We start from the raw sequence: 16,220 nt of genomic DNA, 5'->3' as shown, positions 1-16,220 counted from the left end.
CCCCTGGGCTCGGACAAACGTGGCACAAACAGCAGTCAGATTGCACATTCCTTTTAATCTCTGGCTTGGGGTAATCAATCCCCCAACAAAACACCCAGGAAGCCCAGTTTCAGTCACACTTGGAGAATGGAGCAGTTTCCCAGGTGACTGATTGGTGATTGATGCTGCAGCAGCAAAGAGCCAGCAGGGCTGGCACTCAGCACACCCAGTCTGCAGGAATTCTGCTTTTGTGCTGCTTCTGTCACTCAGCACATCCACTCTGCAGGAATTCTGCTTTTGTGCTGGTTCTGCCACTCAGCACATCCCATTCTGCAGGAATTCTGCCTCTGTGCTGGTTCTGTGTAACTGACAGGGCTGGGCTGAGGCTGCCTGAGCTCTTTGCTGCCAGAAAGGTGCAGCTTTTAGGGCTGAGGAGGAGAAGGGGCTGGAGAAAGAGGCAGAAGACCTTGAGCAGGAGAGCCCACACTCCTCCACTGCTGTGCTGTTCCCACTGATCCATAAAACCTGGAGGGAGCCATGTCTCCCCCTTTGCTGGTGCTGGTCCCAGAGTAAGGTGCTGGGAGCTGGGGCTGTGCTGCCCAGCCTCCCCTGCAATTCCCTTGCTTCCTCACCACAGAGCTCCCAGTCTCAGCAGGAGCATTCCCAAGGCTGGGGCTCCCTGGCAGGAAGATGCTCAGGGTTTGATTTGCAGTGGGATGCACTGGCCCAAACCCAGGCTGCTTTGGGATTTATCAACACACACAAGGCTCCAATTCTCTGCTGCCTTGGGAGCTGTCTCCATCTCTGAGGGAATCTTACACCAGCCTGTGGAGATCTGTTGGAAAGGGCTGCAGGAGGCAGCGGGAGCCTGCCCTGGACCCTGCACTGCTGCCTGCCCTGTGTGGCACAGAGGAGCCCAGTCCAATAAAACAGGAGTTGGGCAAAGCAAAAGCAAGAGGCCCTTGGGTAAATTACCCAGGGCAGCTGTGCCTGGTGCAGGAACCCAGAGGATCCTCAGACACAGAGGAAAACAGCAATCAGGACAGCAGCAGCATGGGAAGGAGGGCTGGAAGAGCCCTGGGGAGTGGAGCTGGGCTCTCCTCTTTAAGCTGGAGAGCACTGAGGCACATAAAGATAAAGGCTGATACTTGCCACCTTTCTCCTCTCATTCCTTAGGCTGTGTATGTCTCCAGAAACCATGCAGCATAAGGAGCTCAGAAGTGGGAGCAGCACCAAGGCCTGTAGTGGCACCTTGACCCTTTGCTCTGCATCCCCCTGCCCCCAGAACCCTGCAGTCCTGGGAGTCACAGCCGGGCTGTGCCCAGGGCAGGGTCCCTGAGCAGGCAGAGCAAGGGAATCCTTCCTGCAGGGGGAACCACCAGAAGCAGCTGGGGCTGGCACCCAGGACCTCTGAGCAGCTGCGCCACACAGTCCCTCCTCACAGCCTCCAGCAGCCACACCTTGGCAAGCACCCTGAGGAGGAATCCCTGGGGCAGATCAGCTCTGGAGGCAGCAGAGAGAGGAGGCTGGGCTGTGGCTCCTCACACCAGGTACGGCGTGTCCAGCACGGCCACCCCGGCTGCCACGCCGCCGTCCGCGTGCTCGATGGCCTTGGTGCGCAGCAGGTGCCCCGCGGCCTGGTTCAGCACCAGCTCCCTGCCCTGCCTGCAGAGAGAGGGACACTGAGCACAGAGAGGGACACTGAGCACAGAGAGAGGGACACTGAGCACAGAGAGAGGGACACTGAGCACAGAGAGGGACACTGAGCACAGAGAGAGGGACACTGAGCACAGAGAGGGACACTGAGCACAGAGAGAGGGACACTGACACTGCAGAGCACTGAGCACAGAGAGAGGGACACTGAGCACAGAGAGGGACACTGAGCACAGAGAGAGGGACACTGACACTGCAGAGCACTGAGCACAGAGAGAGGGACACTGAGCACAGAGAGGGACACTGAGCACAGAGAGAGGGACACTGAGCACAGAGAGGGGGACACTGACACTGCAGAGAGAGGGACACTGAGCACACAGAGAGACACTGAGCACAGAGAGAGGGACACTGACACTGCACAGAGAGAGAGACACTGAGCACAGAGAGAGGGACACTGAGCACACAGAGAGACACTGAGCACAGAGAGGGGGACACTGAGCACAGAGAGAGACACTGAGCACAGAGAGGGGGACACTGAGCACAGAGAGAGACACTGAGCACAGAGAGAGGGACACTGAGCACAGAGAGAGGGACACTGAGCACAGAGAGAGGGACATTGAGCCCTGCAGAGCACAGGCTGAGGCCCTGCAGAGCACAGAGCCCGACAGAGCACAGGGCACTGAGCCCCTACAGAGCACAGAGCCCCTGGCCAGCACAGAGCACTGAGCCCCTGGCCAGCACAGAGCACTGAGCCCCTGCACAGCACAGAGCTCCTGGCTGTTCTCTGGCTGTTCCCTGTCAGCACACAGGGCAGGGCAGAGGCCCAGGGCTAAGGTGGGGGCCCTGCAGTGGTGGCTGCACTGGCCACTCTGCAAATGGGCACTGCCAAGGGCTGAATGCTGCCAGAGCACCTTTGTTCCCAAAACTGTGTGAAAAGGACTTTCATTTATACCCTATGGAAACGTGGCCTAAGAGGGTTTTAAACAAAACCAGCTCTTATTAGAGTTGAACAGGCATTAGACCTTCAGGTATTCAGAGATCACCAGGGCTTCTGAAAAGCCACACATGGGGCTGCATCCAGAACCCAAGAAGTGCCCCCAGAAATCAGGGATGAAACACATGGAGCCCATGATCCCATTGCACCAGTGACTGCCAGCACCAGCCCTGTGGTTTTCCAACAGCTCATCTGGCAGCAGGTTCAGAGCAGCAGCTCACATGCTCAGAGCTGCTCCCAGGGGCACAGACTGAATGGGCACATCTGTCCCCTGCACCTGCATGTCCCCAGACATCTGTGCTGTGACTGTGCTTGGGCTGCACAGAGGGCAAAATGCTCCTGCTGCACATCAGGAGCAGGGAACTGCCCTGGAACACAAGCACACTGCTCACCTGACATAGACACCAAAGATCCCAAGCTCAGAGATACACTCAGACACTTGGAGGGGACTGTGAGCCCTCAGCAGGTAATTCAGTGCTGGCTGGGGTTTGATCTTATCCATCAAGATGTAGGAGGTTCTCTCAGGGCTGTCTTTGATCTTCTCCAGGACCTCCCTGAGCTCTTCACCATAGAGGTTGTTACCTGGCAAACAAAACCAGCACATCAAGGCCTTCCAGGACAGCAGAAGCCCCTGGCCCCAGCTCTGTGGCCCTGGCAGCCCAAATAACCCAGCCTTTGTCTCCCCAGGTGCTGCCTGGGCTCTCTACACCCAGCACCAGGGCCTTGGGAGCTCCTCCAGGAGAACTGCCTTAGTGGCAGGACTAGTCCCCATGGCTATGAGTAGCCACAAGCCACCCTTTATCCCTCAGCACAAGACCAGGAGCTGGCACAGAGCTCCTGCCTGTCCCAAATACAGCACAAACCAGAATGGAAACCCCCAGGGGCCCAGCTCACACCTCCAGAGCCCAGCTCATACCTCCACCTTCACGCTGAGGCTTCAGCACGAAGCGGTCGGGGTCAGCAATGGCTGTGGCAGCCATTCTGTCACCTTCTTCACCCTGGCAGGAAAGGATGGAAACAGGTGGACACCAGGAATCATGGACAGGGTGGTTTCACATGGGAATGAGCTGGATGGAGTCACCACCCCTGGAGGTGTGTGGTGGTGCTCACAGGGGTCCCAGGACAAGGGAAGAGATGAGAATCTTGACTCCATGTTTCAGAAAGCTGATTTATTATTTTATGATATATATTAAAAGAAAATGATATATTAAAACTATACTAAAAGAATAGAAGGATTTCATCAGAAGGCTTGAAAAGAATAGAAAGGAATAGAATAATAATAAAATCTTGTGACTGACCAGAGAGTCTGAGACAGCTGGACTGAGATTGGCCATTAATTAAAAAACAACCACATGAGACCAATCAAAGATGCACCTGTTGCATTCCACAGCAGCAGATAATCATTGTTTACATTTCATTTCTGAGGCCTTTCAGCCTCTCAGCAGAAAAAATCCTAGCAAAAGGATTTTTCATAAAATATGTCCGTGACAGAGGTGTTCAAGGAATGATGGGATGTGGCACTCAGTGCCATGGTCTAGTTGATAATGTGCTGTTTGGTCAAAGGTTGGACTCTGATCTTGGAGGGCTTTTCCAACCTAAATGATTCTGTGAACAACAAAACATCAGGGAGCAGCAGGGGCTCCTCAGCAGATCCCTCTGAGCAGAAGCACCAACAAATTCCCCAAAGCCCCCTGCTTGAGAAGAAGAGAGGGCTTTGCTAAGAGCACAGGAGTGCGTGTCCCTCCCTGCCCCAGCCCCACTCCCACTCACCTCATCCAGGGAGTAGAGTCCTGCAAAGGTGGCTCTAATCCGAGCAATGGCCTCGGGGTGGCCTGGCAGCAGCTTCTCCAGCGTCCCCTGCCTGCTGAGCTCCTGCTGCACCTTCTTGGTGCCCGCCAGCTGCGTGGCAATGTCGGGGCACTTCACTGCCCGGGAGCGCTCCAGCAGCAGCCGCGCCTCCCAGTTCTGAGGCAGAGCAGGAGCAGCCACGCCGGGAGGGGAAACAACACACAAAAGGTTTGCTCTGCTCTTTTCTGTGCAGCTCTCAACATATGGTTTGTCTCCTCCCTGCCTGCTGGCAGGGACAGGGGGTGGGAGTAGCACTCCAGAGAAAAGCAGGCATGAATTTCCCGCCACCTCTGGGTGGCACAGTTAAATTAATTCACTGTGAGCACCTTCCCCAGCTTGTCCAGTGCTGCCACCTCGAGACACCAGCAAGATCTGCTCTATGCTATTATTACCTGCAGCCTGATCGTGCTAGGAGAGCACTGAGTGATCTGTAGACCAAGTCTGAAAACTTTAAGCAAGTGCTCATCCCTGTTAACCCCTATTGTACAGAAACAATTCAGTGCTGCACTAAGGGATGACCCCCTGGAGAAGAAAGCCACCCATTTTTCTGCAGGGTCACCCACCTGCTCTTTGGAGTCACAGCCTCCCAATGCTCTCAGCCACAGCAGGCAGGACTGACCCCACTCCAGCCAGGGTAGCTGCCCCTGGGGTTATTTGGAGCTCCCTGGGCAGTGCCCACCTGGTGGCTGCTGGGGCAGGGGGGTGGGTACTGACCTGCTCATCGTAGACCTGGGGCACGTAGCCCTCTCTGTAATACACCACTGCAACCTCCTGGCCGTCCCTGCAATGGAAACCACAAGTGCTCAAAGGGGGGGGATCACAGCCCCCTGCCCCTTCTCCTTGGCCTCTGACCTTCCTGCTCCTGCCTGGTTCTGCCACAGCAAGCTGAACACTGCAAGCTCCTCTCCACTGAACCACAGCTCAGCCTGACCCAAGGCACAGGGAGCTGAAACCCAGCTTCTGCTCTAACCAAAGGCTCAATCATTTTGACACCCAGCTCTGCAGAGAGGAAAGCACCTCATTTTTAACAGCTTTTAACCCCATGCTGGCCTGGGAGACTCAGCCTGGAGCAAAGGAGGCTCAGGGGGGACCTTGTGGCTCTGCACAACTCCTGACAGGAGGGGACAGCCAGGGGGGGTCAGGCTCTGCTCCCAGGGAACAGGGACAGGACAAGAGGAAATGTCCTCAAGTTGCACCATGGGAGGTTTAGACTGGAGATGAGGGAAAATCTCTTCACTGAAAAGGTGGTCAAGCACTAGGACAGGTGGCTCAGGGCAGTGGAGGGACCTGAAGATGTGAGGTTGTGGCACTTGGGGATGTGTTCAGTGGTGCTGGGTTGCAGGTTGGACTCGATCTCCTAACAGCTCTGTGATTCTTGAAGCTGGAAGGAACAAAGTTCTTCTTCTCTGGCAATTCAAGGTAGGACATCAACTCAACAACCTGAGAGGCACCAAACCAGCCTGCCAGGGCTGGGCTGGCAGCACAGCTGTAGCACCACATGCCCAAGCTTTGGCCTCAAAACTGTGCACTTGGTCTGGGAGCTGCTGGCAGGCAAACAGGAGGCATCTAGCAGTGACAGGGGAGGATGCTCAGAAGGAAAAACAAGGGACACATTTTCCCCTCAACTATCCAGACATGACAATACATTCATTAATTAAACACAGCACAGACCTCAAAGGTTGAAAAATCAGCCTCACTACAGAAAAATCATTGTCATGAAACCACGTGTTAGGTTCATACAGCTCCCATCACATTACCTGGAAATAGGACAAACGTCACACTTGGGACCAGCTGGGAGTCTGTGATCCTCCCATCCTGGTCTCCACAGGGAGCAGGCAAGACACAGAGAGTTCAAACCCAAGAGATCCCCAAAGGACATGGAATGCTTCCTCCTCCTGCACTAACAACCCAGCCCAGCTCCCCCTGGCAGAGCAGCATGTGAACAGCATCAGGACATGCCTCTGTGGGAGCCTCTCAAACAGCCAGGGCTGCTCAGAGCAGACCTTTGTGGAGGAGGTAGAGATCCCCCAGGGCAATGAAAGATGAAGCCTGAAGGAGGGAGATTATGACTGCAGCTCTAAGGCATGGATATGTGCCTGCTAAATCTCACCACTGTGAACACAAAGCCATCTCAGCTCCAAGAGGAGGCCTGGAGCATGGAAGAGAACTGCTTGCTCAGTCATTTCTTCCAGGCAGCCTTGGCTGCAGGCTCCCATGAGCCCAGGAGCCGGCAGGAGTGCGCACCTTGGCTCATACTCACATATACAGCCTCCTGCTGGCATCCAGGGAGCCCTGCTCAAACACGTCCCGGAACCGCTTCCGCACCACACGGATATTCCTGCAAGAGCAGTGCCAGAGTCACCAGGCTGGCCACAGGCACCTGAGCTGCAGATCAGGGCTGGAATTCATGGATCTATGGGTTCCTTCACAAATGGCCTCAGGCTTTGTGCTATGGAGCCAGAGAAAACATAGAAATCCTACAAATCCCAAAAAACTCCCTGTTTAGGAACCCATCCTATGTTTCCCATGATCTGCCAGCTGTTTGCTCAGCTTTCCATACCAGAAACTGAACCATCTCCTCCTTCCTTTCCCATCCCAGGAAAATTCAAACTTTACCTGTTCCAAAGTTCATTTTCTACACAACGCTGATCAAAAATATTCCTCTGGACTTCCTCCACCAGAAACATCACCACAGCCCTGGAAGAGATACCAAGGACATCATTAAACCCACAAACACTCCACATGCTCCTAGCTGCATCACCAGCTTTCCTGGATTTTTACATGAACAAGGGACACTGGCAGTGTGTTTGCTATCTCCTCCCAGGCTCCTTCTTCCTCTTACCCTTTGAGATCACTCCACCTGAACTGGACAGCTTTCCATCTCTGATTCAGGCTCCCTGCACTGCTCCTTACCTTTGGGACCCGTAGAGCTCCCAGGCTTTGGCAATTCCCAAGGCCAGCCCCTTTGCTGGGTTGTTGGGCAGCAGCTGTGATGCCTCCTCACTCTTTCCCAGCACTTTCAACACCAACCTGTGGAACACAAAGCTGTAAATGCTATGTCCATGCCCAGCAGGAGCAAGGGAGCAGCCTGGAGAGCACAGGGGCCATGCAGTGCTGCAGTGGGAGGTGCTCCTTACCTGTGGACATCAGCAGTGCGGGAGGTGAGGCCCCCGAAGCTGGCAGCAATGGTGTTTATTTCTATCTGCCTCAGAGCTGCTGTGCCTTCCAGCCCACAGTCAAACATGTAATCCGAGCGGTTGATGCCCAAAAACACAGTCTGCAACACAGGGAGGGGAGCTGGGGTCTCCTGTTGCCTTTAGCTGCAAATCCCTTGATGGCCTTGCTTCAGAACCCTCCCAGGGCAGATCTGATCAGAGAATCCCAGAATGGGTTGGGTTGGAAGGGATTTTAAAGACCACCTCACCCCAGCCCCTGCAGCTGGCAGGGACACCTTCCACTAGAGCAAGTTGCTCCAAGCCCTGTCCAACCTGGACTTGAATATTTTCAGGGATGGGACAGCCACAGCTTCTCTGGGCAATGTGTGCCAGCACCTCACCACCTGCACAGTAAATCTCCTAATATCTCATTTAAACCCATTCAGTGTCAGTTTGAATCCATTCCCTCTTGTCCTGTCACCCTCAGTTTGATACACACCATGCAGGTCACACACCTGGGTGCTCTGCTCCCTGCCCACAGCCCTCTCAGAGCTCCAGAGTAGCTCCCAACACTCCTGAAAGTAAAGGAGCATCTGCAGAGTGGCCTGGCCAGTGCAGGTCCCAAGAGGACACACATCCCTGCACACCCTGAGGCTCCAAGAGGACAGACAAACCCCAGAGGACAGACAAACCCCATGAACTCCTCCCTCTCCAGGCCAGGCTGTTTCCAGCAGCACCATCCAAAGAGCTCAGCTGTTCAACAGGGCAAGGTCCTGAGCTCAGCAGCTGTGACAAGACATTGCAGGGCAGGGAGTGACCAGCCTGGCACAGCTCAGAGTCCACAGTGCCAAAGCTTGCAGCCAGAGCCCAGGCATCCCCACCACAATGCCAAGGGGCACAGACCACTGGGATCCCCTGCCCATGTACCTGAGCCAAGCCTTCCTCCAAAACCTGCTTGTAGATTCTGAAGAGTCGAGCTGTGAAGTCATCGACCTTGATGGTGCTAGAGAGAAACACAGACCATGTCAGCCTCCTGCTGCTGGCACAGAGGGACAAGAAAATTAATTCTTCTGCAGAAAAAGCCCTTAGCAGGGGCATTCTCCAGCACAAAGGGCAGTACCATGTCCTCTGGGGATCTCTTGGGTTTGAACTGGGGCTCAGCCAAGTGCTGTAGCACTGTGAAACACCTCCCCATGAATGCTCAGTGCAAAACCACAACACAAATCCAGCTTGCCAAGCACAGCTTCTCCACAAAAGGCCCCTCTGTGCAGAGGTGACTCACTGGCAGGGCAGAGATGCGACAGAGTTCTGTAGGTTCAGGCAGAAACCACAGGTCTCTCTAGGCCTGCACACACAGTTCAGAGAAGCTTCATGCAATCCCCCTGTCCTGTCAGGCTCCAAATCCCACACACTGTGGCCCTGCTAGAGCAGATCTGGCTTTTCCTCAGGGCCCCAAATCCTGAACAGCACCTCCAGGGAGCTGCCCTGGCACAGGGCAAGCACCTTAGCACAGACAAGCCTCAGGTGCTGCATTCTTTAACCACAGCTACAAACATGTCCCCACAAGCTCTGGCTGCAGGCAGTTCTGGAACAGCTCCAAAGGGTGAGGATTTAACAGAACAAAAGGATGCTGGAAAACAGCCTCCTCTGCTCTGTCCCAGTGCCAGGGGCAGCAGAACATGCACAGGCAGCACAGAACAGGCAGTGGGAAGGGAACAGGGATTTGTGGAAGCATCAGCCCCACAATCACGAGTGACAAAGTCAGGGATGGTCACTCCAGCCCAGGGCAACAGCCACAGATAAACTCAGCAGAAGCCAGGAGCCAGAGCTGGACAGTCCTCCTGCAGTCAGAGCTTGTGGCTGGGAAAGAGGGCAGGGGGTGACTGAGGGAGGGTGTGGAAACAGAACAGACACCTCCTTTTCATCACTGCTGCAGCAGAGCTCATGGTTACTGAACAGACACAGGCAGATGCAGAATAAGACTAAAAGAGACTCCTAAAATCAGGACTCAAAGACTCCAGTGATTTGCATTTAAGGCCCAGGGGCTAAAAAGCTCACAAGTATGAATTCACAAGCCTGAAAAAGTTGAAGATGATAGCAGGGAATCAGGTCTTGGGCAGATGTCCCATTTTCTGGGACTCAGAAAGGTAGGGATGCCACAAGGGTGATAAAGCTTTACATTTAAAATATTTCATTAAAATGCAACATGCAAAAACGTTACCTGGCCAGAGTTTGCTCCAGGAATTCTCTGTTTTGACTGACAGCATCCACCAGCAGGTTGAAATCCTGCTGGACAGCATAGGCTTGTTCAAACAAGGCCCGTGGCACTGCAGATGGGAGCAGCGTGAAGGGGGCATAATTCACCACCTGCAGGCAGGGATGCAGCACAGCAGTCAGGTCTGGGCAGCTCAAGAGGGGCTAAGGAGGTGCTTCCTCTGCTTGGCTGAAGGCACCCCCAGCCCTGCAGGGCAGGCATATGGATGGCCTCAACCCTGCTGATTGCTCATTTCTGAGGGTTCTGCCTTATGAACCACCAGCAGGGCACTGCTGCTCCAGTGGACAGCACTGTCTCCAGAACTTCTCAGGGGCAGAGAAAAAGTTAATTTGCCAGTCCTGAGTTCTGGCTGTCAGTTACTTCCTTTGATTCCTGCTCCAGAGCCCTGGCTCATCCCACATCTCACGCATGGGGTCACACTCACAGTCCATATACTACACCACAGAGAAGTTTCCAATTCACCTGGATTTTCACATGAAACAAGGGACACTGGCAGTGTGTTTGGCCTCTCCTCCCAGGCTCCCTCTTCCTCTCACCCTTTGAGATCACCCAGAGCCCTGACCTGACACCAAGGAGCAGTGCTGTGGTGAACACCTCCCTCCTTGTACCCCTGCCAGCTGCCTGCTTGCCCCCAGGCTCCTCAAAGACCCTTCCAATGGTGCCCCACTCCTCCTGCACAGGGGCACTTCTTCCTCAGACACCACTCATGGCATTCTGCTCCAACAGGCTGAGCCCTCCCAGCCATCAGCCAGGTAAACCCCACACATCAGCCACCTCCACCCCTGTCACCTCATCCCAGCTATGGGACAAAGGCTGACTGTAGCTGGGAACATGCCAAAAGAGGCCCCTCTGTGAGATTCTCCTCTGGTTCAAAGGTTCATATGGGTGGTGAGAGGCTGGGAAAAGGATCAACTTCCAGCACCACAAGAGGCAACATCCTAAACCTTCCCAGATCTATCCCTCTCCTTGGAAAAGGGAATCTGCATGGCAGAGCTGTCCCTTGGGGAGCTGTGCCATCACCGGGATGGGCTGTGAGCTGCACCCCGGTGAAGGCTGTCCCCTGGGGAGCCGCTCCTTGCCAAGGGCTCAGGAACCCCGGCACAGAGCGGCTCCTCCCTGCGCTGTGCACTCACATCCGAGGCGTTGGGCTGCTCCCCGGTCCGCATCAGCACCCCCGCCAGCAGCGCCGCGTCCACCGCCACCGCCGCCGCCTCCCGCACGGCCGCCGCGTCCCGCACCACGTCCTGCCAGGCCGCGGCCATGGCAGCGCTGCGGGCACGGCACAGCGTCACCTCCCGGCCTGCAGCCTGAGCCGGGCCCGGCTGTCCCCGGCCCCTGTGCCCGGACCCCCGGCTGTCCCCGGCCCCTGTGCCCGGACCCCCGGCTGTCCCCGGCCCCTGTGCCCTGAGCCGGACCCGGCTGTCCCCGGCCCCTGTGCCCTAAGCCGGACCCGGCTGTCCCCAGCCCCTGTGCCCTGAGCCCTGGCTGTCCCCAGCCCCGGTGCCCTGAGCCCTGGCTGTCCCCAGCCCCGGTGCTCTGAGCCGGACCCGGCTGTCCTCTGAGCCCCACTCCCTGTCCCCGGCCCCTGTGCCCTGAGCCCCGGCTGTCCCCAGCCCCGGTGCTCTGACTCTCAGCCCCTGGCTGTCCCCAGCCCCTGTGCCCTGAGCCCTGGCTGTCCCCAGCCCCTGTGCTCTGACTCTCGGCCCCTGGCTGTCCCCAGCCCCTGTGCCCTGAGCCCCAGCCCCTGTCCCCTCGCTGGCTCCCTGTCCCCAGACCGTCAGTGCGCTCTGACCCCCGACCCTGGTCCGCGACCCCCGGCCCTTCCTGGCTCCCGCTCCCCGCTTCCTGAGCCCCAGCCCCCGGCACATCGCTGTCCCCTGAACCCGCTGTCCGTCCCAGCCCCTCACTGACCCCCGGTCCTTCCCGGCGCTCCTGGTTCCGCCGCCCGGACCCGGACCCGCTCCGGCCGCTCGGTACGGGCGCTGCGGACCGCCCCGTGATTGGACGGGCCGCGCCCCTCGCCCCGCCCCTCACGCAGATTGGCAGCTAAATAAACCAATCAGCATGGTGAAAGCGCCCCTCGTGTGCGATGCCGCGCAGCGGGGGCGGGAGGAGGAGGAGGGGTGTCGAGAGCGCGCAGCGCGCACGCGCCGGACTGTGTCATATCGCGACATCATGAGGGCGACGGAGCTGCTGAGGCTGCAGCTCGTGAAATCCGACCGCTGCGTGCAGGGGCTGCTCGGGGCCAGAGCTGCTGGGAGCCCAGAGCCATGGAAGGGGTTGGCCCTGTGTTCGTAGAGCCCCTTCCAGCATCAGCGGTCCCGTAATTCACCTTCACCGCCATTGCTGCCCTCATGAGAGCTGAATTCACCCATGGCAGCCAGGGGAGGGCAGGAACTGCAGACCTGCCTTAGGAAGGGAAAGGAATTTGGAATATCGTTCTTTATCTTGGCCTGTTCCTCACGCAGGTGCCTCTGCTGCACTGCCCTGGGAAGGGCTGGCCGAGGGTTCGCGGTGCAGCCCCAGACGGCCCCTGCAGTGCCCATGGAGCTGTGCCGTGCTCCCCGGTGTCCCCAGGGGATGTCCCGGCCATGTGCCATGCAGGGAGATGCTCCCAGGTTCTCAGCAGTGTTCTGGGTGCCCCGGGGCACAGTGCTGAGGTTTTTCTGACCCTGTGACTGCGGGTTTGTGCTCTCTGCCCTCGTGTCACACAGAGCCGAGGCTGGGGCTCTTTGGGCCTCTTCACCCAGGGATGCCTGGGAGAGAGCAGGTCTCAGAACCCCTTCATGTACTTACAGGACATTCATTTCCTAGCAACAGGGCTTGAAATGACAGTGTGGGAAATTGAGAGGGTTAATTTTTTTATTAGGAACAAGCAAAAGTTATATGTAAATAAATCAAACCTGAGCAGGTCCTTTCTACTTTTTTATTTCAATGTGCAAAGGAACTGTCAGTCCTAACTTTGCCCTCTGAATAAGTGTAATGAAATGGAAAAACCTTGTGTTGGTACCTCCAACACAACTGTAAAAAGAAACAAGATTTGTTGTCATCACAAGGCAAACATTTGTGCATCCACTGAAATAACAGAATGACTTGAGCATTTTCACAGCTCATTTAGGACAGAACTGTGAGGTTCCAACCAAAGCAGCAGGGCTGGAGTTGGTTTGTGACCTGTGCTAGGAAAGTTTGAAGCCATGGTGAGGAGATGGGTGTGATGCTCATGTGCAGCCAAGGCAGCAAGAGCTGGACACCAGCCTCACACCTGCATCCCAACAGGGGCCAGCCCTGTGCCCTGGCACAGAACCCCCCATGTGCCAGGCTCACCCCACATGTGGGCAGCGAGGGGACCCTGCCTCTCTGCTCCCCTCTCTGCCCTGTGGGGCTGCCTGCAGCTCTGGGGACTCACACAGGGGAAGGACATGGAACTATTGGAGCTCCAGAGGAAGCCACAAAGTTCCTGAGGGGAACTTCCTTATGGGGAAAGGCTGAGAGAGCTGGGTCTGTTGAGGCTGGAGAAGAGAAGGTTGTGTGGAGACCTCCCAGCACCTTGCCAGGGTGTGAAGGATCTACAGGGAAGCAGGAGAGGATTCTTTGTCAGGAACTGCAGTGACAGGATAAGGGGAATGGGATCAAACTGAAAGAGAGTAGGTTTAGATTTGATGATGGGAGGAAATTCTTTACTGTGAGGGTGTTGGGCCCTGGCACAAGCTGTGCAGAGAGGCTGTGGATGCCCCATCCCTGGGAACATCCAAGGCCAGATTCCATGGACCCTGAGCAACCTGGGCTGCTGGGAGGTTGCTCAGGTTGGAATGAGATGATCTTTAGGGTCCTTCCAAGTGTAATCATTCAAGGATTTGATCATTTTACAATCCCTACCCACCAGTGTGGAGCAGCCCTGGAATTCTGGTGATACCACAGCTCCCAGAGTGTTCCAGAGGGCACTGCCAGCCAGGAGATGGAAATGAGCACAGCACACTCTTCACCTGCTACCAGTGGTCACTTGTCACCTGCTCCCTGATATGTCCATCAGTTCTGAGCTGCTCCTGCTGTCTGGAGTTTCCCTGCAGGATGTGCACTCCTGTCCCAGTGAAGGTGCAGTGCCATTCCAGGGAGGGGGGCACCCCTGACTGCCTGGGCAGGCTGGAGCAAAGTGGTGATGGTGTGGAACAGAGACCCCACTGTGAGGTTTGCCTTCCTGCTGCAGCCTGACAGGTGGAGAAGAGGAGATGGAAGTAGATATGGTGGTAGATAATGAAGAAATGATGGAGGTGGATGTTGAAGAGTTTGTTGAGAAGCTGGAGCTTGATATGGAGGAAGAAATGGAAGACATAGAGGTTGATGAGGAAGATGAGGAGAAGCCCATGATGCTGGGATGAAGACGGAGCCCCACAGCAGCACAGGCAGGTGCTGGCCATGCCCTGCCCCTGATGGAGGTGGATGTTGAAGAGTTGTTGAGGAGCTGGAGCTTGATATGGAGGAAGAAATGGACGACATAGAGGTTGATGAGGAAGATGAGGAGGAGCCCATGATGCTGGGATGAAGATGGAGCCCCACAGCAGCACAGGCAGGTGCTGGCCATGCCCTGCCCACAGGCAGGGTGGGTCCCCTGCTGCCAGGCTGGGGCTGGGCTGGGTGGCACAGTGACACGGTGCCCAGGGGGCTCTGGATTGTGGTGGCACAAACACCACCCCAGCCTGCCCTGTGCTTGCTCTGGGCCACACCAGCCCCGTCCCAGAGCCTGGGGCCCGGCTCCCAGCACAGCTGGGCTCAGTGCTGGCAGCAGAGTCCCACTGTGCCAGCGTGTGCCAGCCTGGGGGCACAGGGAACAGCCCTCAGGGCCGGGCTGGAATGGTCCTGTGCTGCTTCCTTCTCTTCCAGAACTGACAGAGATGCTGGCTGTGGAAATCTTCGTTTTGTACATATGTTTCATAGGCTGTTCTTTGATAGTTTCCTGTGAATGTGTTATGAATATTGTTACAGAGCCTTCTGTAAATATGTTTCGAAGGTTGTTATTTCATTGTGTCTTATGTAAATACATTTGGAAGATTGTTTTTTCTTAGACCCTTCTGTAAATATGTTCTATAGATTGTTGTTGTTATAATGATTCTTATAATGTAAATAAGTTTATTGGTTTTACTCCTCTTCTGTAAATATATTGTCCTTGTTTGCCACAGCTCTCTTTGCACTTGCTTTGGGCACAAGCAGCGTTTGCAGAGTTGTGGTTTCCATTTTCTCTGGGTTCCTGGGGCTGGAGGTCCGTGGGGGTGCTGGCACAGACACCTGGGGCTGGAGGTTCCTGTCCACAAGGGGTCCCACTGATGCCACTCCTGCAACTGGGCACTGCTCATGTTCCTGGGCTGCTGCAGAGCGGTGTCCCCAAGAGCAAAGCTGTCACCAGCAGAGAGGGGGCTCTGACAGCAGCGGCCCCTGCAGCAGTGCCACCAAAGAAGGCAGGAAACATTTGGCCACAGGGACTTTTGGGCCAAGCCAGCATCAGGCCACAGGGATACAAAATCCACGTTCACGCTCTGAAGGCCATGACATCCTTGGGAGCTGCTGGAGCCAGGATCTGGGGAGCAGCTTTTGCAGCTGCGGGGGCCAATGTTAAAAGCTTGGAGCCCCCAAAGGCTCTGGCCTTTCCTTGCCCACCAGCTGTGTGCCGGATTGTTCAAGAGACAAAAGCCAAGCGAGGGGATCCTTGCCCTGCTCGCAGCTCACCCTGTGCCCCACTCGGGTGAGGCCTGGAGGGCCCAGCGCTGGCCGTGCTGGGCAGGGCCGGGGGCTCCGTGCCCCGCGGTGCCGGTGCCCGGGCCCAGCAGTGCCCGAACTCGGCCCCTTCCCGGGCAGCTTCGCCCAGGAGCTCACCGAGCACCCCGGGGCAGGCAGGAGCTCCCCGGCAGCCCCTGCCCGGAGCAGGGGACCGGCAGCACCGGGGCAGCCCCGAGGGCTCGGCCGGCCCCGCTGGAGGCTCTGGGGCAGCCCCAAGGGCTCGGCCGACCCCGCTGGAGGCTCCGGGGCAGTCCCGGGGGCTCTGCTCGGCCCGACCCCGCTGGAGGCTCCGGGGCAGCCCTGGGGCTCGGCTCGGCAGCGCTGGAGGCTCTGGGGCAGTCCCGGGGGCTCTGCTGGGCCCGACCCTGCTGGAGGCTCGGGGTCAGCCCTGGGGGCTCGGCCGGCCCCGCTGGAGGCTCCGGGGGATCCCCGGGGGCTCGGCCGGCCCCGCTGGAGGCTCCGGGGGCAGCCCCGAGGGCTCGGCCGGCCCCGCTGGAGGCTCCGGGGGCAGCCCCGAGGGCTCGGCCGGCCCCGCTGGAGGCTCCGG

At 56.9% G+C, this 16,220-nt stretch overlaps 1 protein-coding gene across 1 annotated transcript; it reads right to left on the bottom strand.

Annotated features, from left to right (window-relative positions):
- Positions 1-35: 35 nt before the first annotated feature.
- GSS (glutathione synthetase) lies at positions 36-11,858 on the bottom strand. The gene is made up of 13 exons (XM_066561680.1): positions 11,816-11,858; positions 11,038-11,173; positions 9,851-9,996; positions 8,557-8,632; positions 7,612-7,751; positions 7,388-7,504; positions 7,091-7,171; positions 6,735-6,812; positions 5,189-5,255; positions 4,397-4,591; positions 3,543-3,624; positions 3,019-3,208; positions 36-1,644 (listed from the first exon to the last, which is right to left on the bottom strand). Exons 2-13 carry the CDS (start codon positions 11,164-11,166, stop codon positions 1,521-1,523), a joined length of 1,425 nt encoding a protein of 474 aa, XP_066417777.1. The 5' UTR covers positions 11,167-11,173; positions 11,816-11,858; the 3' UTR covers positions 36-1,520.
- Between the last annotated feature and the right edge of the window lie 4,362 nt (positions 11,859-16,220).

Source organism: Molothrus aeneus, chromosome 17, assembly GCF_037042795.1.
Source record: "Molothrus aeneus isolate 106 chromosome 17, BPBGC_Maene_1.0, whole genome shotgun sequence".
Taxonomy (NCBI): domain Eukaryota; kingdom Metazoa; phylum Chordata; class Aves; order Passeriformes; family Icteridae; genus Molothrus; species Molothrus aeneus.
Note: the sequence above shows the minus strand (reverse complement) of the source record. Positions and strands in the feature narration are given on the sequence as shown.